A 24,074-nucleotide genomic window follows, 5' to 3' on the forward strand; every position below is an offset into this window, starting at 1 on the left:
AGGAATGTTCGGGTGCGAATTAGAGAGGCTCAGATCTATCACAACGACAGATCGGAAGTCGAAAAACAATACCACCACCGATGGCTGCAACAGATCACAAAAGCGATAACGTTGCCTCGCCATCAGCGAGCAATGTTTGACGGCGACCGACGCATCGGGTCCACACTCCCAAACAATCTTCACAGCCTCTTTTGGTTCAGAGAAAGAGAAGAGAACTGGCATGGCCACAGATAGAAAGGATATGAAAAGAAAAAAGGAACAAGAAGCATAGCGTTGTCCATTGAGAGAGAGAGAGAGAGAGAGAGAGAGAGAGAAAGAGAAAGAGCAAAACCAGTTATTATTGTTATTATTATTATATAGAAAGTTTGGAGGTGCAGGAAGAAAGAAATGGCGACGAGATTAGGGTTTTGAAGAAGCATCAAAGCAGAGACATCTCATTCAGAAAGGGAGTGTGGCAGCAACAGAAACCCTAATCTGCTTGAACATATGCAGTGGCTAGTATATTTATACAGGGAACTCCAGCAAAGGTTGTTCCATATTTTCCAATTCTACCCTGCTAGTTCCATGTGGTGCAGGGTTAGGGATGAGGTATTTTAGTCATTTAATAGTCAAGATTTGGGTTTTCCTGCAAAAACTACTAATTCTATTTTGTAAGAGGAGATGAATTTATTTATCATTGTTGTTTTTATTATTTATTGTGAAATAAACTATATAAGTTATGTCTTTAACTTTTTTACCTATAAAATGATTTTTATGAAAATAAAAAAGTTATAATAATAATAATAATATTTTTATAACAATAAAAAAGATGGTAATATTTATGAGAAAAATTATCAAAATGTTACGAATAAAGATAAAACTGTAAAACAATTGTGTATATAAAAATAGTTAAAAAGTAGTATATATTAATTAATACATATTAAATAAAAATAATATTTGGTTATACATTTTGCTTTTCAGACAATTTTAATCTAGTTCTATAAAATTAAAATGTTTTTTCAGTTCCAAAATATTATAAGAATTTATTTATCAAAATTTTCAATTAGAATAAAACATTTAAACATAATGTTACCATTTTCAAAGTTAATATCGCAAGACTACAAATATTTTTAAACGGGAGAAATTAAAATACTTTTTAAAAACTTTGAAACCAAAGAGAGTTATCTTTTAACCAAGTTTTAATTATTTGGATAATTGTTTGCAAGACTTATAAAATCAAACAATTAAATTAGTTTAATTTAAATCAAGACGAGGATATATTTAACGCAGTTACAACAAGTATCGAATATGTTAATATGTTTATTTTGAAAATATTAATATAAAATACGTTATATATGTATATTGAAAATAAATTGTAATTTTTAAAAATGTGATAAACATATAATTGTTATTATGTGAATACAAATTAAAATCATGTGCTCAAGTTGTTAACATAAAAAATCATAATTTATTGTTATTATAAAAGTTTTACTACAATATAAATTAAATATTTCATCGACAATACTAGTAAAATATCCTAAAATATTGAGCATGAGGACCAAACTCATCAAAACATACATTTTAGTAAAGGTTGGGTATCCAAGTTGCTAATCCATTAGGTAAGAGCATCTCTGATGCTGCAACAAGATAATGATTGCTCCATCTCGAAAAGGAACTTGATGCGTGAAATCTAATTCGAAGGAAGGGAGTTAACATTGATCGTGATGGATGAGGATGATTTGAAGATAAAAAATGGAGCAAGAGTATGGCTAATTCATGATGAACATACAAAGGAAGAGTCAAATTGAGTAAGGGCATTGATAAGTGGTTTGAAAATCACGAATCTAGTTTGGGACAAGAGGAATCAGGTTAGGTTAAGTTTTTTTAGTTTCTGTTCATTTTACTGAAGGGGGTTTTAAAGGTACAAAAATGTAGGTTTGGAAGGGAGCCCTAGATTGAGCGAAAATAGAGAAATTTGGAGAACTAAGGTCTGTGTTCTTCTTGTACACGCGAGAGAGAAACATTTGTACAGGGGTTTTCACGTCCCGACGAGCACAAAGCAGCTGATAGGATTGAGTTTCCTCTAGTATGTTAGGCAACTTACTTGGTTTAACCACAAACACAAAGTGGTCAGGATCGAGTAAGATTTCATTCACCATTTTAACTTGTTTAACTCTTCTTTATCTTTGTACCCTTCTTATTTTGGCAATGAATATACCTGCTTCAGTTTCAATTTTGCTTTATTTAATTTATAGTTCTACTCATTTAATCTTACTTGCAATTTTATATTTTTTCGGCCATTGATTTATGATGTTTTTAAATTTTCGCTTGCTACTTTCAATGTGTATTGCTCAGTTTGTGTTGCTATGATAATGCTTGAGCTTCGTTCATGTGTGTTCATAGTCTTGATTTCTTCTTAGAATCCAATGACTCCAAAAGTGGACATAACTTACCGATATGCCTTCTTAAATGCTAAAGGATCATAGTTCAAATACTAAATCTGTTCTTACTTTCACATTTTCAACATCCGATTTTATTCAGATAAATAAAATATATTTAATATATATATATATATATATATATATATAAAAAACAAAATAAAATTTGTAAAAAGAAAATTAAAAACTTGAAAAAAAATATTTGGTTAAATTAATTAAGATTAAAAAAATATAATAAAAAAAAGTCATTTTAACCCAATTATTTTAATCTATTTTAACAAATCGAAAAAAATAGACAAAAAGTAGTGAAGGAATCCCTTTCAAATCTATATATAATTTTTCTTTTTCAGGTGAAGAACAAATATAAAATATAATAGATATTTAATTCAATTCCATAATTTATTAGATCTAAATTGGTCTTTGGAAAAGATTTGTTAAATAGTCTTTGAAAAGTATAGTTTTTGAAACATTTTAGTTTTTTAGTAGTATTAGTTGAAATTTGTAACATTGATATTTTTCAGATACGTATTTAAAATCAATTTAAATTATTAAAAGAAAAATAGATGGACTTTATATTTGGGTTTTGAAACTAATGTGTTTTTCAAAAAGAGGCTTTTTGTTTCTTCTTTGGCCGTCTTCTATTCTCTCTGTCGTGCCTGGTTCCTCTCAGGCCGCCCCAGCAGTCGCCGGCGCCCAACGACGCCGCCACCACTGCGAAGCTGTCAAAGCCGTGAAACCAGTGGTTGCCGTCCAGGTTGGCCCTCCGTTCTCTTTTCTCACATCAAATCAGTGACTTAGTTTTTGTTTTTTGGGGTTGATTTTCAATGTCTGGCATTCCGAATCTGATCTTTAAACTCTGATTCGGTATTATTTATAACTGATTTGATTCTGAACTTTGGCAGTAGGTTGGTGTTGAAATTTTGATTCCATTTTTATTTTGTCTGGTGACCAATCTGTCATTTTTGACAATGAACTCTTGCATATTATCACAAACTCATACTGTTATTTGCATTGCACCTTGCTGCTTATAAGATTTGCCCTAGATTATAGTGCTTTCTTATATTATAATCCAATTTCATGTTAGTCCAACCCTCAAGGTTCATCTATATTTGGAAGTGAAGAAAATGCTTAAACATCAGAGGGAATTCTTATAGTATTTTTAAGTACTGTTTTTTGCATCGTGTGTAGTTAAGATTGAATTACTCTTCAGCACAGAAATTGTCCTTATCTCTCCAATTTCGAAGCAGGATTGTGCAGGAAACGCCGTGACTAATGCTAACTGTATCATCAGTATAAAAAAAAGGATCAGAAAGCATTATTATTATTATTATTATTATTATTTCGGAATTGCTGTTTGCACACATTTTTTTGTTATTCAATTGTTAAACGTGATGCACCGAAGAGCCCCATTTCCTCGTCTCCTCCTGAATAATGTGTCATGTATGAGAAATGCACAGCAAATTCTGCGTCATGTGAATGTCTCTCTTCATGATGGAGGGGCGCTTGTGCTAACAGGCGCAAATGGGTCGGGGAAGACAACTTTCCTGCGCATGTTAGCTGGGTTTTCTCGTCCTTCTGCAGGCCAGATCCTTTGGAATGGCCATGACATACAACAATCTGCAATATTCCATCAGTATAAGCTTCAACTTAACTGGCTTTCTCTCAAGGACGCCATTAATGATAAGTTCACAGTTCTTAACAATGTACAGTGGTTTGAAGTTCTTGAGAACAAGGAAGGGAAGGCTATGGCTGCGGTGGAGTTGATGGGACTTGGAAGATTAGCTAATGAAAAACCAAGGATGCTTTCTATGGGTCAGCGTAAAAGACTACAACTTGCCAGGTTGCTGGCAATTGATCGTCCCATATGGTTGCTGGATGAGCCTTCAGTTGCATTAGACGAAGAAGGAGTAAAGTTACTTGAGTATATCATTGCAGAACATAGGAAACACGGAGGAATTGTGATTGTGGCCACTCATCTACCCATTGAGATAGAAGATTCCATGGTTTTGAAACTTCCACCAAGGTTTCCCAGGAGGATGACCCATGTGGATATGCTTGATCGGGCAGATATGAGTTAAAAATGAGGTTTGGATCTATAATTTGTAGGTTTTGAAAAAGTCCAAAGCTCTTAGTATAGCTGATGTAGTTTACTTATTGGTTTTAATCAGGAGCTGAATAATGTGAACTATGTATCTTGGTATATGTGCAGCATTTGAGAATGCAATTGGATATGGTTTTCCAATAAGCAGGTTTTGCCTTGTTCATGCTTTCTTAATTCATGTAGTTAACACAGTACAGTGACGAACACAGGTTTATCTGTCCCTAACTTTTTACTACTAGGACCTCTTTCACTTGACATTTGGAATCCTGAACCCGCTCATTGAGCTTCTTCAACTTATCAACAGTATGAGGATTTTGATCCTCTAATTCTTTGGATTTACCATCCTTAATCTCCATATCTACAAAATCCTTCTCCTCAACATATAACAGAGGTTGGTTATTGGTATAAACTAAAGTAAAACTGAAAGAAAATCAGAGCAGAACAACTAATTCAGTAAAAATAAGAAGCCTAACAGTAATAAATGTACTAATTCAAATACAAAAGCAATATAAATAGATGTAATAGTCACTTGTTAGAGAAAAGAAAAAAAAAAACAAAAAGAAGGTTACAAACATGGAGAGAGCTGATAAGAGAATGGAGAGTGATCTCTTGCATCGGTTGCTTGTTGCTCTCTGTGAATGTTCTTTCCATCGTTGAGAACGTGTGATCCATATACATTTTTCTCCACCTTTATCTCTCTATGTGTTCTTGAGTATTCAGATTAAGGTTTTCAAGTTTTACAATAGAAACAAGAGCTTGTGTGTGCTTATTGAACTCTACTTTGCTTTCTATTAAAGTTCCACCTCTTTGTCCATAGTTGTCGACTTTGTGGTAGTGGAGATTTGTGGTAATGGTGATGCAAATATTCATTAACCATGCATGATCATATATAATGTAATATTTGATCTAAAAATCAACCTCTAATATCTAATATAAAAAAAATTATATTTTAAAGAAATTTATATAACATTTTACTTAATCTGATTTTGAAATTTAATTTAGAGTTTGAATAACACTTTAATCACAATTTTTTTGTAAATAAAATTAGTTCATACATATTATTCCATTTTTTAAGTATTCACAATCTCATAATGAAAAAACTGAAAGAAAACCGAAGCAAACATAGTTGGCAGTGGTTCTTCTGTCTTCACAAACAAAGAATCGTCAGATACAAACACAGCGTTAGTAAGAAGAAGCTTAAGATTAATAAATATACTAATTTAAAAACGATGGGAGTTACTTACCAACCAAAAGAAAAATAGAAAACAAAGAGACAAAAAGAAGGTACAAACATGGAAGATCTATACATATAAGGTAGTTAGTTGAGGTGATGGAGCTAAAATAACTAACTATACAGGATGTACATTTGTGAGAGAGAAGCCTTTGTATCCTTGGTAAGCGTAATATGCAATCCGCATATGGTACAAACCCAGAATCAACAAAATTAATCCCAGTATCGTAAAGAACATACCTATAAATCAATTATTCAATTAACATTAAATTAAAAAAAAAACACAATTAACTAGTTTTTCATTCCGAAAAAGGAGATGTTACCGTGAGCGGTGTCGCCGCCGACGTGATTGTAGGACATGAGAGAGCCGATGATGATGCCGACGAATCCAAAGCCGATAAGAGAAACGGCGAGAGCGATATCTTTGATCGGTTGCTTGGTGGTGTTGCTCTCCGTGAACGCAGTTTCCATCATTGTGTCCTCATCAGAAATCGAGAAGGCGTGATCCACGTACATTTTTCTCCACCTCTCTCTTTCTTTCTTTCTGTGTTCTTCGATGTTCAAATCTGGCTAAGGTTTTTCAAGATTGTTGGTAGAAATAAGAGTTTTGAATGTTTATTGAATTTTACTTTGCTTTCTGTCAGAGTCCCACCTCTCTCTACACTTGTCAACGATTTGTTAATGGTTACGCAAATGTTCATTAGTCATACGTGATCGTCTTATATAATATTTCTCATAAAATCAACCTCAAATTATAATTTAAATAAATTTGTATAATTTTTTATTTAATTCGATTTTGAAAATTAATTTAGAGTTTGAATAACACTTCTATATAAAAAAATAGAGCGGTGAACCGGTTGACTCACCAACCCGCAGAAAATGGTCACACAAATATTTTTTATTAAGTTAAACTTTATATCTAGATCATGTTAGGTTGTTTTTTTTTAACCAACACATAAATAATTTGTATTTTTGTATTTTTGTTTGTATTTGGATTGTATTAAAGTTTATTTATATTTTAATTAGAATTATAATTTAGTTTTGACTGAAAAAAATAAAAAAATTATGTTTTTTCTTGATTAATTTTTTATTTAATTCGATTTTGAAAATTAATTTAGAGTTTGAATAACACTTCTATATAAAAAAATTAGAGTGGTGAGCCGGTTGGCCCACCAATCCGCAGAGAAGGGTCCCACAATTATTTTTTATTAAGTTGAACTTTGCATCTAGATCATGTTAGGTTGTTTTTTTAACCAACACATAAATAATTTGTATTTTTTTTTATTTTTGTTTGTATTTGAATTGTATTAAAGTTTATTTATATTTTAATTAGAATTATAATTTAGTTTTGACTGAAAAAAATAAAAAAATTATGGTTTTTCTTGATTAATTTTTTATTTAATTCGATTTTGAAAATTAATTTAGAGTTTGAATAACACTTCTATATAAAAAAATTAGAGCGGTAATCTGCAGAGAAGGGTCACACAAATGTTTTTTATTAAGTTGAACATGTTAGGTTGTTTTTTTTTTAACCAACACATAAATAATTTGTATTTTTTTTATTTTTGTTTGTATTTGGATTGTATTAAAGTTTATTTATATTTTAATTAGAATTATAATTTAGTTTTGACGGAAAAAAAATAAAAAATTATGTTTTTTCTTGATTAAGTGAATCCTAGAGTCAATCCGTTTAACCCGTCAACCCGTAGTGGGCCAGGCTGGGTTCGAATTTTTTTGGCTCACAAAAAAGTGGATGAGATTGAGTTAGTTCACTAAATGATCAACCCATGATGTGTCAAGTCAAGTCACACCGAATTATCCGTTTTGACATCTCTAAAACAAAATCACGAATAAAAATAGCTTACACATATTATTGCATTTTTTTTTTCATCTTTGTTTAAAGAGAAAAAGTTTAACACTCACTCTTAGTTCTATTTAAGCTAAATACTTACTTGCATAAAAAAATTACTGCACCAATCACGTTTATATAAATATTTATATTTTATTTTTTGTTAATTTGCTTTGTATATGAATTTATTACTTGAATTTTATCTTTTTCTTTCATATTAAACATTGTTTGTCTTATATTAAGGAATATGAGATTATTGATGGTGGTTTACTTCAATATTTTAATGGTATAATGCGATTGCATCTTTAAGAATTTATTTGAGTTTTGCTTAGGTGGAGAAGAATATGGCAGTGTTAAAGGTGGTTTATTCCGATATTTAATTAAAAAATATAAATGTTTATTTTATCTTATTTTATGGATCATGTTTACAACGGGGTAAATGATACACAATTGTTTTTTTACAATATTAAAAACAGTACAATAAAAAAAGAATTTGTATTTTAAATTACGAGAAAATTATTTAATTGAAAATTAAACAATGTAAATTATTAAGTGGGTAAGATTTGTCCAAAGTTTGTATTAAAATAAGGATTGAATTTTTGAATATCTCACAAATTAGATTTAAATGATCATTTAAAAAATATATTTATTGAATGTATACAATTTTTATGGTTAAATATATTTTTAGTTTCTCAACTTTAGCGCAAAATTAAAATTTATTTCTATTTAAAATTTTGAATAAATTTTGATATTCAAATTTAAAAAATAAATAGATATGGTCCTTTTTAAATATTTTGACACATAAAAAAATTTAATGTTATTAGATTAAAATGACTATATTCATTCATTTTTCAAGTTCATGAACTAAAACGTATCAAAGTTTTATAAGAAACAAATTTCAGTCTCATGTCAAAGTTCAAAAGCTAAAAATCAATGTTAACTGAAAAACGTATTTGACATGTGAAAAAAGTTTAACACGTAATTAAGTCACAATGACTATATTCAATAATTTAAAAATTTAAAGACTAAATTATATCAAAGCTCATATAGAGATAAAGACGATCTTCAATCTCATATCAAAGTTTAATAAACAAAAATATGTTTAACTTTTTTATATTTATGTAAATAATTTTCTGTTTAATTTTTTTCATTGAAAAAGAAAAAAAGTTCTTATATAAAAATGAAATATCACACACACTCAATAGAACAAATTTAAACTATTCTATAAAAATTTAATTTAAAATATCTAAATTAAAAAATAACCGAATTAATTTTTTCAAACAAAATGGTATTTGATAATTAGTTTATAAATAAAAGAATTTCCTTAATCATTAGTGAAATTTAATTTATAGACCACATTAAAGAAAATCCAAATTATCTTTCATCAGATTCTAAATAGTGTACATCCGTGAAAAGATTGAAAAATACTATCATTTTTTTTTTTGCGAAGGTAAGATTTAATTGCATCAAAATAGCATAGCATATGAAAAATAAATGAATCTTCTACCTCTGAAATACATACAAATGGGAAAAAGCTCGCCTGAATAAAAAAAGGAATTTCGATCCTCTGTTAGATTTGTCTGTTTTTCTTCTCTTGCATCTTTAAAATGTATTAATGACTACTAATTTAAAATTTTAAAATATATTAAAAATATCTTTAAAATACTAAAATAATATATTTTAAATACTCGACAGGGAATAACATGAAAAAATTCAAAAAAAGAAACTGAACTCAGGAATTTCAAACTTATGTGTTTTGCTAGTGTTGTTGAACTTTGTGCTGTAAAGTTTTCGTAACGACCATACAAAGAATATTGGATCCTAATAATCGAAAAGAGATATATTTTAAGTGTAAAAAAGTAAGATAAAAACTTCATTAGAGATAAAACAAGGCTTGCTTGTAATAATAAACTTTGTTGTGGATGGCATTTAGCATCACCATTGCCACAAGATATGGTATTAACAGAAACCCCCTTCCTACCAGTGTTTTTCATATAAATTTATAAAAGAACATACATGTTATTTTATTAAAAAAACACTTTTTCATGAAAAACAAACACAAATAAACCAACAAAATATATTCACCCTTTTAGTCTTTCAAGCTAGGCAAGTGCAAAGTCTCGATCCTTATCCATCAGGATGAACACCTATAGCTAGCATATGTAAAATATGAAGATATAAACTTGTGGTTCTCAGATTGAAAGATGCCTTCTTTTATTACTACTGAAATTCATGAACTACATTTCATTAACATCTAGATACAGCCAAGCTCTGAGCTAAAATTATATAATCCTCTTATTGGAAAAAAACAGTAATTAATATTAACTAACAGTCTACAATAATAACAATCACATTCAACCACCAAAGAGAGGTTAGGAAGTTCTTCACCAGGATGCCCATGGTTTCTGACACTTGGAACATCTCGCTCACATGAGGAACACTGCCAGTATAAGGCTCGTGCATTACCAGCAATAATTTATGGGTGTCATATTGCAACAAGCCTCAGTCATGTTAATCCCATAATTCTCATAACCCAGATCAAGTTACGATATGGATCACATTTAGACACAGAACAACGTGCCTGTGATGTGAAAGTTCAAGTTCTACATTTTACCAGTATATACAGTGTATAATAATGTATTGGGTGCGTGGTTACAAAAATGGTCCAATTACATATAATCTCAAACACTAAAAATGTTACTTTCAACAAATAATTCAAAATCACAATGTACTAATAAACCTGAATTGGGGTTATCCGTCAAGAATTATGGTAAAGGAGTTTTGAATGTCTTAATGGGTGGAAGGGGTGACAAAACTAAACGAGAATTGTAGTCAAATAATAAGCTCCCAGATTTCTCATCTAGTTACCTATACACCTCCTCTTCCGGGGTGGTAGCTCTAGTTTGACCTCTGAATCCATTGGATTTTCAGATTTTTCGGCAGAAGGCTGAGGTTCATCCTCTAACTTCTTGACAGCTGCCTCTTTCTCACTTGGCCTTGGAACCCTGAAACGCTCACTACGCTTCTTCAACTTACCAACAGTATCAGGGTGCTGATCCTCTAATTCTTTGGCTTTAGCATCCTTGATCTCCACATCTACAAAATCCTTGCCCTCAACTGATAAATGTGGTTGGTGATTGGTATAAACTAACTTAGTAGATTCGTCAACAGGTTTCCGAGATTCAGAAGACCTATCATTGTTATCCTTCTCAAGGTCCTTGAACTTTAAGGAAGATGACGACTTGCTGCTGATACTCAAATCTCTTTCCTTAAGGTTTGTCCGGCGTTCATATTTAGAACGTCCTCGTTGAGAATCTTGCTGTTCATCATCTGAGTTGGCTTCCCAGTTCCTTTTTCTGGACAGCCGATGCCCTGGGATTTCATCCTCTGGGTGATCTTCATCGCCAGATCCTTTCATGCCCTTCATAAACGGAAATGAAAGACCGTATATAAGTTAGTTCCCAGTAATTGTTTACATCAGCTTGAGCTCAAATTCAGAAGAATGAATAAAAAGTTATTCCAGTCAATTTTTTGGTTCGAAAGAGACAGAAGGAGCAAGGAAAAATGCATTAAAATCGGTGTCTAAGGCTTACTAAGAAATATCAAACCACACTCTTGTTAAATAAGCATCAAAATTTCATTTTCCCAAGACTGATATTTCACAGCCCGAATCCTGCTGACTACATTAACCTATCCTGTCAGATACAATGACGCGCAAGGGAATTTGAAAACCTGGTTAAGGTCCAACTGCTGACCATGGCGAAAAAAGAGAAGAAAGAGAGAGATGTTGAGCTTTATGTGGAGATACTCCAGTAATAGCAAGATTTCTTCCAAAAGTTAATCACATGAATGTCATTTCCACAGGGATCAAGCTTAATACGACGATGACAGATATATCAGTCAAAGAAACAATAGCAATCTCTTGTGCAGAAACATTAAGGAGTAAATACAGCCAGTAAAGAAAAAGAAACTTGTAACTTAAAATAATAGATTGGTTCTTAACTGTATAGATACTTAAGCATGGCCCATATTATGCACTAAATTATAAAGCCTAATTGGAAAAGGACAAAATTTTGCTAAAAAAGATCATATCTTCTGCTTTCTACCTTTCTCCCTAGGCATTAAGTTGGGGAAAGAGGAACCATGTGAATGAAATTAGATACCCGATGCCAAGCCTGCTTTCTATGGTTAGGCACTAATTTACCCATTATTTTAACCATTATTATAGACCCATTCTCCTACAAGTCGCGCGTACAGATGGATAAATCCAGATAAATCTCACATTTTAAATATATAAGCATCAAGTATACCTTGAAATTGGCCTGACCACTTTGAGCTTCTGGACTTTTGTTGGACGTGCCTAAACTGCCAACAATGGGTTCTTTGCTTTTCCTAGAGCCCTCATCACGCTTTCTCTCGTGAACTCTTTGAGTATCTAAAGAATTAGAGGCACAATAACCTCGACTACTTGATTTTTCCTCCCTGGATCGCCTTTCCTCACTGTTGTATTGATTTCCACGGACAAAAGCATCATCATGCCCCTTACGATGTGGGCTTTCACCCTTAATTCGATCCGTTGTTTTCAATTGGTCACTGTGTCGCATTGCTTCTCTATGTTGGTGTTCTTTCTCCGAAACTTTATGTTCATCCTTAGCCCTAACAAGGCCAGTCAATATCTTTTCTTCAGCTCCTCGTCCCCTTCTTGCAGAATCCCTTCCTCCTCTTTCACGCTTGAATGGATTTTCTTCGCGAGACTGTTTCACCTGATGCCAGTCCTCTCTATCTCTCTTCCTATTACCCCTCTCCCTCAGTAGCCAGGCCTCATTTTTTGGTCTGGCAGCATATTGAACATCAAGGTCGATTCTACTTCTTTGATGATCATCTCTCTTCCGTGGATCCAATACTGAATTCTTTTCTGGCTTGTGACGACTGACATTTTCTCTATACCCACGCACAGCTTCTTTGGCTACATGCTCCCTCCTAAGATATTCCTCATTCTTCCTCCTCTTGTTACGGAAATCCTCCAAAGCTTCATTCTTATCTTTCAAGCTATCATCTCTTTCTTTGTGTCTTGAGACTCTTGACCCGACATCCTTGTCATAGGGAACCCTGTAGCTACCATTATCCAACTGTTTTCTTGATCGAAAGGAATCATCATTGTCGCTTCTATCATTTTCACGAACTCTACCCTTATCCCTCTTTCTTGGCTCATCATGTTTAACCCTTCTTCCATAGAGATCATCATTTCTACATTCCCAATCCATGTCAGAGCTAACCCTATCTCTTGGACTTTCAAATCCATCAATCCTTATGTGTGATTGATGTGCCGAGCTAGAGTGTCGATCCTTCTGAGAGTATGAATTCTCTCTACTTTTAATCACCATACCATTTGTCTCTGTTTTTTTGCCCCCGGCTTGCTCTCTTCTATGGAATACCTGCTCATTATCATCAGATTGCATTCTGATGCTACCCAGATGAACAGCATGTGGATCCTGAACTACTTCAAAACCATCCCATTGCTTATGATCCCTGCTGCTTTCTGATTTTGCTTTGCTGTTATCACTACTTCTTACAGATTTTGAGTCCTCCCAATCACTTCCATCCCCAAGCAAGGGTTGCTCAACTTTAGATGTTATATTCTGTCTCTCTGCTACCCCATCCTTAATGTTATCTCTGTCATCCACTGCATTTAAATCTATATATCCCTTTTCCAACCTGGAAGTTCCATCAGCTATCCCAGCTTCATCAAGCTGATTGTTTTCAATGCTGGATTCCTTCACATCCCCATCGGCAGGAAATGACAAGTGTGCACTATGTCTTCCTTCCATGCTTTCAACTGACTCTTCTTTTTTATTGTCAACAATTGTCACTTCTTGACTGCAAGTAAAACGGGGAGACTGATCACATGCACTTCCTTGTATTTTCCTGCAAATAGAAAACTGAGATGGTGTTCATGAATTGCAGATTAAAATAACTGAGCACATTAGTTGGACATGCAAAGAACAATAAAATAAGTTGTTGTCCTTAAAAATGAAAATTTTAACTAACACGCCAACACACCTCTACAATAGAAAAACCATCCCTTCCTGTAAGGACTCCAAGCATCTAAGTTGTTGGACAATCCTTTTTTTTTCATTTTAAATATAAATTTGAGAAATATATTTCTTTACCAAATTATGTTCTACATTGAGTGGTTGCATGAGCTTGAACTTAGATTCAGCATTCTTTTTCTCTAGGAGTTTGATATTTTTCATTATGTTGCATTCAATGTTTTGATAGGATATGGAATGTTAATGTGAGAAGGAATAAGAAGACGACATAGACCAATTTGGCCTGAACTAATACTGTGCTTGCGTAGTCTTTAGGCAATTCTTTACGGATCTGAATTATCACTTCTGGGTCCTATTTCTCTCGTTATGCATTTGTTTAGGCAGTTATAGCATATTGTGACAGTTAATGTGTGTATGAGCGTTGTAGGTGGTTCCATTGAGTAGTTTTACTAATTGCTGAATGGCAAAGCGTTGTTAGGGTGAAACTGTGTTGCCTATGTCTTGTACTATAATCTGGCCTAAGATTTCGTAACAAAATACGTTGATTTCTCTAATAAAAAAAAGCACAATTCAAATTTAACTGTTTAGACATGGAAAATTAATGCAAAGTAACCTATCAGCAATCAGTAATCACGCTGCCCAGTTGTCTAAATTACTTTTATTAATTACACCAAATCTTGCATGAATTAACTAGTTAATTGTGATATCTCATGCGGTCCATGTTCACAATGCATCATCATACACACAAACTTCGCATAAAAAGGATCAAAGTGGAATGAAAGTCAAGAATGGTTTAAATTTAACTGGGATTAGCTGAATTATGTATATCTATCCAATGTAAAGAACATAATAGGACTCAAAAGTTTGGTACCTAGAATCAGCGTAATCAATTGTCTTTTTCTGGGGGAAGGACAAATTTTTATCTTCTATGGGTGTGCTAGTAGGATCAGCTTTCATATTGGGCATTCTTCTTCCAGTCAGCTCTCTCTTTTGACCATTAAAATACTTGGACTCTAACCTTGGAATTTCGTATCCAGATACATGGTCATCACTAAAATCCTTTCTCTGGGGCTCATCACCCTCTTGTTGATCTTGAACATCAATTTTTGCATTGGAAACATCATCTGCTGGATCCTGTAAAACAATCTGTTCATAAAAATATGGTGAGTAACAGAGAAATTGCACATGCAGGATGCAACAATAAAAGACAAATCTAATTATGACACATTGTTAATGACAATAGCTCAAAAACCTCAATGATAGCATCAGAATCACGGATTCGAGGAGGTCGGGTGTCAATGGAAGGAAGACGATCACCAGAACCACTTTCCACCTGTATTGCTCTCCCAGTTGGCTGATTAAAAATGAAAAGCATCAAGAACTTCTAGCAAGAGAATAAATTAAAAAAGCAGAAACTTCTACGAATATTTTGTACTCCAGACACAAGCTGGCCAATACAACAGAAAAAAAAAAAACAAGTATCTGGCCATAATATAATAGAGGAATTCAACGAATGGTAGAAATACATACAATGGGTGGTCGCATAAGTCCAGAACCTTTTATTAGATCATTTTGTCCAGCCTCTGACTTTACATAATTAGCATTATTATTAGCAGGAACATCATGAATACCAGAAGCTGCAGCTAATTCAGGGGGCAAATCTGGATCATAGTCCTGGAATGAAATCAAGTAGATGATTTAATTTATTTCAAGATAAGCACTGGACCAAAATAGGTCCGGACAAATGTGATAAGGAACTGTTCCTAGCCTACACTAACATCATTACCTGCTCTGTTCGACCCCTCTCATAAACATGGATCTTGCTTTGCATCGTAGACTCCAGACGTAGTTGTTCCTAGAAAGTCAAAAAATGATTTTCTCAGTCTACACTAAATTTCTACTGGAAAAGAATATAAGCAAAAATATTACCAGTTGTTTGCAATAATCTTTCCAGGTATCGACATTCAAACCGAAGTTGAAAAATTCTGATGCATCAACACCAGGATATTTCCATGGTTTCTCCTCAAAACTATCAATATCAACATCAAATATTGTCCTGAAAAAGTAGGTGGCAGGTTAAATAAGTAAACGGTTAAGAAGATTTCCCCCACAAAAACGTCATTCCAAGAAAAATGAATAATGATGACCTCGGTTAACATATTGATCTAACAACTTGTTCATGCAATATAAAGCTCGTTTACTAACCATATCTACACTTTATACTTCAAATTGAAATTACCAAAAAACTATAAAAGTTCGTATAGATCAAAAGGAAAACAAGAAAAAAAAGAAGGATTATAGCCTCTTTCCATTTAGAAACCAAATGTTTCATATTCCAAACACTTCTCTTCCAAATGCAATGCAACTCAGATGCTTAACAAAAATAATTTCCAGTTAGCAGTTGACATCAATCTCTTCATTTGTTGTCTTAACACAGCTAGAGACAAATAAAATTGTCAATTAAATTTTACTTTTGAGAAGGAAGCACGAATTCCAAGCCACCACCAAAGCCCCGTCCTGTTGTATTGTGTCCCCGCATAGGTAATCCAGAACCTGCTTGAAAACCCTTTTGCATGGCAGCAGCACCTTTTATTCCAGCTGGTCTCCAGTCCCCTCTGCCATGACCGGCCACAGCATTCATGTTAGCTTGTGGACGAATCTGACCAAGAGGGCCTCCTGGAGTAGAACTAGTTGCTGCAGGTATGGATGCTGCACCTGGCCTGACATACTACATTACAATTAAAACAAAAGTGAAAAATGCAAATCATTAGATACTTAATTATTTTCCATTTCATAATCCATAGTTCACATCTTTATATACTTAAACGAAGGAAACAACTATACGGATCCAGAGTAAATGAAATATTTTTAACTGTCTGATGAATGGAACAAACGATAGTTTCTTCTCTTCCACAAAAGATTAGTTTTAAGATCAAGATTAATCAACCAGCAGAGAGGAAGTATAACAACCAGCCAAATTTAGAAGACATAATTACTGATAGAATCTATGGAGACACAAGTTCTTTTGGTTCAACATGCATAGAAACACAAATTATAGAAACAAACAATTGTTCACAAGGCTCCACTAGAATGTGCTAGGAGAGCCCCCAACTCACATTTGAAGCTTCATAATGCAATTTTGCTTCCAATCCGCAATGAAAATTTTTAACTTTTGCAGTGGAATAGGAATTTTATACCAAATTCTCTCACAGGCTTACTTTTTGGATAAAAATTACAGTACATAAACCACTTCGGTTGACACTCGTATAACCAAAATCAAGTTCATCTAAAACAAGTTGGTAAATGCTCACCCAAATATAATTAATAACCAATATAGTTTGAGCTCATAAGCCTTTCAGTGAATTTTTTTTGGTTCTAATGTATTTAAAGGTTTATTAGAAGAAACAAGCCACATAAATCAGGTAAAGTAATTTCATGATTGCGAATAATGTAGACTTATTGAAGTGAGACCCACATAAAATTCGTCCAAAAATACTAAATGAGGGTATAAGAGTGTGTCAAAGAATATGATTCTGAAATTCTGAAAACAGAATCCAGTTAATTACCTGTGTCTGCAGCATCTCAAACTGGATTTAATATACATGTCATGAAGGATTCTTTAAGCCAATTGATATAGAAAAAATTGCCTCATAATTTTATATAATACACAATTTTTAATAGGTGATGCAGGCAGAGCAGCATCAGCATCCCACATAATTGAAGGTACATTTTCCGTGTTCTTTTACTAATCCTTTTATGCTATGATTACTTGTGCTGAAATTATTTATAAGGATGGGGCTAGTCAAGGTCAAACTCAAGCTCATAAAAACTATAACACTGTAGTCCTACTTAAATGAATTTCTCTACAAAATCTTGTAGAAAAGAAAATGAAAAGGTAAAATGAATTGAGTTATTTTTCTATAATCCAAAATCAACTTATGCATTTCAGTTTTTAGAGAAGTTAGACAAGACAGTTTCTATTAAAAGGCACAAAATTTTACTTGAATTTTAAAATAAATTTAATTCATTTTTCCTTCTCATTTTCTTCTTTTACAAGTCTTTATATATATAAAAAAAAAAATATCCTATTCACACAAAGACAATGTCTAGAACCAAAATATTCGAGAAGCTTGATGTGCCAGGTGAAGGCTTGTGCATGATTTTTACATTTACGAATTATTAGTTAGATCTCAGACTGTGCAGTATGGCTTCCAGTTTTAGCTCATGCGTATCTGGAATTCAGTTACTCAATTTCCATATCTTTTTCAATTCATTAAACAAAACCAGACAACGTGGTTAGGACATGTACAAAAAAGGCAACTATAAACATTAGTAAGAAGAGTAGATTGCATACTCTTATTTTTGTGAAAAAAAGATAGAAAAAATCCAGCAAGACATTGAAAGTAGTCGTGAAAAGGAATTCTATGGTAAATAACATCTCAAAGAATATGATTTTCAATTGAACTTAATGATGTCGTTTGATTCATACAACCAACCAGCCTAATGGGGTAAAAATTTTGTTGTTGATGTCTTCGTCTCAATTCAAGCAACAAAATTTTTACCCAAAGTAAAAAAAAAAAAAAAAAAAACCCAAAGGAATAAAAGGAATAATTCATAATTCAGTGAAACTGTTCTGTAGTCTGCACCACCTGGTGGAGGAGCATTTGTTTGATAAGTTGATTAAAGTTAAATATGGAAACCCGTAAAAATAATTAATGTCAACATGGTTTAATATTTAGATTATCCGTTCATTTTCCTTGAATACAAAGCTCGATACACCACCGAGAAGGAACGCAAAGGAACTGGATTAACAAAATGGAGAAAACACTATCACTGAAATTTTGTAAATGAATGTGTGAATAAACTAAGTTTAGTTTATGAGAGAGACTTATTACATCCTTCCATCTTATTTTATTTTTTTCTATAAACCAGTACCATAATCATTTGCTCTTTTCATTCACATTTAACAAGAAGCAAGGTTACCAATGTATGTACAAGTTATCCAAATACCATACAGAACATCATCCATATGACAATGTCATTCTCGATATATGTTCTGTAATCTGCATGTGTCAACTAAGATCCATGCTGGTTTGGTCCTTGAATCCAAGACTCGGCCAATGTACACAAAGAAAAGGATAACAAAAAGATAACTTCAACTAAATTTGTTCCCTTGGTGTAACTGTGCAAGTCAAAGTATACAATAACATTAATAATAACATAAAAAATATTACAATTTTTTTTTGCATTGGCTTCTTTCTATTTTCACTGCCTTTTAAAGCCTTTCTTCGTTTTTTTCAACTATTCACAACAACAAAGCACAAAAGAAACACAACACCAGCTGAATTCTATCATCAAACTTTATTTACTACTATTCTTAAACGTACAATTACAACGACACTGACCTTAAACTGAGAATGAAAAGGATGATGATAACCCTGATTGCTGTACCCAATTTTCGGCGCAAGTGCTTTCACCGACTCTCCCACATCCTTCTTCTCACCATCAACCGGTTGTTGCGTCGAATTCTCGCCCCAATCGCGCTCCTTAGTGTCGCCAGCTGCCGCCGCCGCAACATCGAGGTCACCGTCATCGGCATTCGGAAGGCCACCGTCGTCCAACACAATCTGCAGGTCATCCTCGCTGTCATCGCTGTCGTCCCAATCATCACCCTCGCCGACTCTTCCGGAAGCTTCTACGGTGTCCACGGTTAGTCCCGGGATGAGAGGTTCGTCCTCGATTTCCTCATCCTCGATGTCGAATTTGACGTCACTGTCGATCAAATCAACGGGAGGTTCATCGGCGACGACGTTGGAATCAGCGATTGCGGGTTCCGCATGGCACGGTGGTTGTTGAGGTGATTGCTGGCTGTGAATGGGTTGAGCTTTAGGAGGAGAAGGAGCGAAGGACTGAGGAAGATCGGTGTATAAACCACCGAAGTCATCATCGTCTTCCATGGCCATGATGTTGGAGAAAAGTGTGTATTGAGGTTAGAAGAAGAAGGGTTTTGTTTTGTTTAGTTGCAAGGTTTGGGAGATGGCAGAGTGCCAAAGCTTAAACGTTTTGTGTCTTTTATATGTTTACATGTGAATGATTGGGAATTTAACACCAAATTTTATTTTAACGAAAAGATATTGAAAAACTCCTCTTAAGATAGATTATATTATTATAGATTGAAAAGATATTGAAAAACTCCTTTTAAGATAGATTATAATATTATCCTAAACACACATTTAAAAAACTGTTCAAGTAATTAATTGACAAAATTGTATAATTTTTAATTATTTATTTTATCACTATAAAATATACGAATTTTTATTTAGTGCATTTTGGAATAAGGAGAAATATATTTCCTCCTAAAGGCATGAGAATCTTATAATGAAGTTTGAAATGTATCTACTTTTTTTAAAATATTTTAACCTTTTATCTTTGATAGTAATTTTATCTATAAAATACATTTAAATGATATAGTATTATATATCATGGACAAATTTTTAACTCAAATGACCAGTCACATTAAATCCTTACAATTCCAATAAAGAAGTTGTTGATAATTAATGCTATTTATAGTTACATGATTGTTAAAAATTGTTTCTGGTACTTTTGTATATTTATGGAAAGATATATTTTTTATTTTTTTAATTAAAATAAAGTATTCCTGCAAATAAAAACAGATTTGTTTTATTTGATGATAAAGTTTATTTTAACCTATATGATAATATGACCATTTTATAAATTCCGAACACTTGGCACCATTAATATGTTTTCTTTAATATTAATATTGTTAACATAGTTAGTAATATTAATATGTTATTTTAATGTGTAAATCATTGTATCTCAAGTTTATTCACATAGTTCAATTACTACATTCAAAATATTGTTAAATTATTTTTATTCTCAATAAGTGTCTCAAAGGATGAAAGGGTAAAAGGAATACTTAAATCATATTCTTTTAAGTGAATTGCTAAAAGATTCTATCCCACTATTATTGAAGAGATTAGGAGATAATGGATAAGAAATTATCACTTTATCTTTGTTATATTTATTTTTAATAAAATTTTCATTAAAATTTTGTTTTCAATTATTTTATTAATCATTTAATGAAATAATAAAAAAATGATTTTTATTTATTCTAATCTTTCAATTTGATATTTTTTTTCACTTGCCATGTGAAAATATTTTTTACTTTAAAATTTTTAAATAACTTAATTTATTAATGTTTACCAATTTTAGTTTTTTAACAAATAAATATATGTAATTTTAGTTTTAATTTATTAACAAAAATAAATAAAAAAATTATTATTAATAAACATATAAAAATATAAAAGTTAAAAATATATAAACAATATATAATTCTACAAAATTTAAAGAAAAAAAAATTATTTAAAAGTGTTACCTATATTATTAACAAACATAATCAAATTAAAAAATATGTTCATATCAAATAAACAAAAAATTGTATACTTCAAATACTTAAAAATAATATATATATATATATATATATATAACGTAAATAAATTATATTTTATGTAAACATTAAATTGATAAATGTCAAATTTAATTTTATTATTCATTTTTTTATAATTTCACACAGTCAATAAAAAATAAATAAATTATTCTAAATTATTTATATAGCATTTTATATTACTTTTAACATTAGGGATATTTTGGTAATCTCATTTTTTTATCTATTAAATTTTATTTTTAATATATCGCATCACTCAATTTAATCACAAACATTCACCAATTTCACTCTCTAATCTACTATAAAATCACATCCTAAGCCCTTAAAAAGAATAATATCATTCTTCTCAAAAGAATTCAGCCTTAGGATCTATTTGTTTTTAGGAATGTACTGTTTAGGAGGGGAATTAAAGGGTATCTCTAGTTCGTTTCAAAGCATTTGTGGGGATTTGAGAGATGGAATGAAACTCATTTTCTCACAGTAGTAAAGATTTTCGGGGAAAATCACATCATCACATGTTATTTTACCAGTTTTCTCGTAACTTTAATCAATTGTCTTTTTGTTATTGTAGTCTCATTTACATATTTAAAGTATAAATATATGAAATATTTTAATATTTACAAGTTATAAATTAAATTAGTATATACATAAATTTAACTATTTTTCATATATTAATAATAATAATAATAATTAACAAACAACTTTCATCTTTCTATCATTTGAAACAAACAACTTCACTTTCCTCTCTCAATTCCCTCAAATCCATCTTCCAAAACAAACAAAGCAAACACATACAGTGGCAGATCTTGACAAAAAATGTCGGAGGGGTCAAAGTAATATAATTTTGATATAATTAGATTCGATCATTAGTATAATGCTTTAAAAAATAACTTCTCTAACTGAACATTTTTTATCATTAGTATAATGTTTCAAAATATGTGAAGAAGTAGAAACTATCTTGTTTTAGTCAATAATTTTATTTTCATCACTCTTAAACGATTAATTTGTTCTTCCATTTTTATCAATATACTTTTTTTGTAAATAATACTAAAAAATAATTGATCATAATCTAATAAAAAATTAAGACACGTAATTATTAAAAAAAATATATTCATTATTATTAATACATAATATTTTTTTTTCTATATTCATAAAAAAAATATACAAAAAGCTCATGAGATAAAAAAATAATGTTTTCATTATCAACTAAGACAAGAGACAAGAAAGGAAGAGGATAAATGAAAAATATAATGAGTTTATGTCTAACTATTTTTTTTTTTAAATAAAAAGAAGACATATGAGAGTGAGAGATTATTACAATTTGTGAAAAACTAAAAAGATAATGAAAAGAAAAATAAAAATTATGTTAATAAATATTTGGTTTAATTACTTTTTTGATTCATGCTTTCCTTTAAAAATTTTAAGTTGGTCCTCCAATATTTTTTTAATCTCAATTTGGTCTTGATTTTTGAAAAACTAATGTAATCCAATCTTTTACTATCAATTTCGTTAAATTTCTTGAAACAGATCAATGATCTTTTCATTAAAATCGAGACTCTTAATATGAATGATTTGCTTTGTTGGTGTAATTAACCTAATCCTATTATCAATTTTTAAATAAAAACAGGAACCAAAAGAAAAGTTAAACCTGAATATATATTTTTATTATATTTAATTTTATATTTTATTATGTATTTACATTAAATATTATGTTTAAATCAAAAAAATAAGAAATAAGAAATCTAATTTTTATTAATTTTTAATATATATTGCCTACAATTTAAAAAATTTAAAAATTTAATAAATTATATATATATATATATATATATATATATATATATATATATATAACTAAAAAAAAAATCAAAATCTTAGGGGGGGCTAGGGCCCCTCCCTACCCCCAAAGAGGTCCGCCTTTGAACACATATTTAAATTACATTTGATCCCAACTTCTAAGTAATGTAAGACTATTGGGTGCCATAGAAACAACTTAATTCAATAAATTGACATTAACTTTGTTTAAAGGTGTGACCTCAAAAATTGATCTACGTGTTTAAACATAAATCATCTTTCACTTTGAAGGCATCACGTAATCAAATGGTTTTGAGATAGAAAACTACTCAAATTTAACACACGACATACTATATTTTGTCACGTGACAAACCTAAATTTTATCACGTAACACTCCTAAACGATGTTAACGTTAATTTAACCTAACATACCATATTAAATTATTTAACAAAAATGAATGACTATGACTAAATTAGTAACTAAGCAATTATTATATTACAGTGACATAATTGTATCTTTATGTAAGAGAACATAAGAGACAAACAAAAATATTGATTTAGACAAGAAAATAATAATAAAAAAAAATGTGGCACGCATGGCGGTAATAATTTTTGTTTAAAAGGATCTAATTGAAACATTTTTCAAAAATTGATATGCAATTAACGCTTCTACCAAAGTGGATATCATATAAGTAATTAAACTAAGGCTTAAATATACATTTGGTTCCTATTTTTGTTGTTTTTATTCAATTTGGTCATATTTTCGTTTTGTGTTCAATTAGCTACTCATTTTTGTCAAATTATGGTCAATTTTGTCATTTTCACTAACCGAGTTTAAATAGTTAACGTTTTTGAACAGTACATGCCACGTTTGGGACTAAATTAAACAAAAATAACGAATATAGGAACTGAATTGAAAAAAAAATAATGAATATCAGACTAAATTAAAAGAAAAAAACATCCACAAACTGACACGTGACACAAGCATTGACACGTGGCACAATTGTGACTTGACACGTGGACAATTTTTTTGAAATTAAAAAAAATTTAAAAAATTTAAAAATTAAAAAAATCATAAAAATTAAAAAAATCAAAAGCTGATACGTGACATGTACGGTTTAAGAACGTTAACTATTTAAACACGTTAGAGAAAAAAACCAAATTGACCATA

General features: G+C 31.2%; 3 protein-coding genes across 4 annotated transcripts; 1 reads left to right on the top strand and 2 right to left on the bottom strand.

Moving 5' to 3' along the window:
* Positions 1–3,014: 3,014 nt before the first annotated feature.
* LOC114175748 (ABC transporter I family member 1) lies at positions 3,015–4,855 on the top strand. 2 transcript variants are annotated; one of them, XM_028060536.2, is made up of 2 exons: positions 3,015–3,171; positions 3,665–4,855. In XM_028060536.2, the coding sequence occupies exon 2, from the start codon at positions 3,809–3,811 to the stop codon at positions 4,493–4,495; it is 687 nt and encodes a 228-aa protein (XP_027916337.1). In that variant the 5' UTR covers positions 3,015–3,171; positions 3,665–3,808; the 3' UTR covers positions 4,496–4,855. The 2 variants fall into 2 exon arrangements, with proteins under 2 accessions (XP_027916337.1, XP_027916338.1); XM_028060537.2 differs by having other exon boundaries at positions 3,042–3,171; positions 3,606–4,855.
* A 789-nt stretch (positions 4,856–5,644) lies between these two features.
* Positions 5,645–6,426, bottom strand: LOC114175749 (uncharacterized). The gene is made up of 2 exons (XM_028060538.2): positions 6,073–6,426; positions 5,645–5,989 (listed from the first exon to the last, which is right to left on the bottom strand). Exons 1-2 carry the CDS (start codon positions 6,263–6,265, stop codon positions 5,868–5,870), a joined length of 315 nt encoding a protein of 104 aa, XP_027916339.1. The 5' UTR covers positions 6,266–6,426; the 3' UTR covers positions 5,645–5,867.
* Positions 6,427–9,870: 3,444 nt separating this feature from the next.
* On the bottom strand, positions 9,871–19,708 carry FIP1[V] (FIP1[V]-like protein). The gene is made up of 9 exons (XM_028062617.2): positions 19,054–19,708; positions 16,120–16,376; positions 15,578–15,704; positions 15,435–15,503; positions 15,179–15,322; positions 14,901–15,002; positions 14,520–14,794; positions 11,909–13,523; positions 9,871–11,019 (listed from the first exon to the last, which is right to left on the bottom strand). The coding sequence occupies exons 1-9, from the start codon at positions 19,609–19,611 to the stop codon at positions 10,459–10,461; spliced, it is 3,708 nt and encodes a 1,235-aa protein (XP_027918418.1). The 5' UTR covers positions 19,612–19,708; the 3' UTR covers positions 9,871–10,458.
* Between the last annotated feature and the right edge of the window lie 4,366 nt (positions 19,709–24,074).

Source organism: Vigna unguiculata, chromosome 3 (assembly GCF_037176805.1).
Source record: "Vigna unguiculata cultivar grain cowpea cultivar isolate G323 ecotype 2 chromosome 3, ASM3717680v1, whole genome shotgun sequence".
Taxonomy (NCBI): Eukaryota; Viridiplantae; Streptophyta; class Magnoliopsida; order Fabales; family Fabaceae; genus Vigna; species Vigna unguiculata.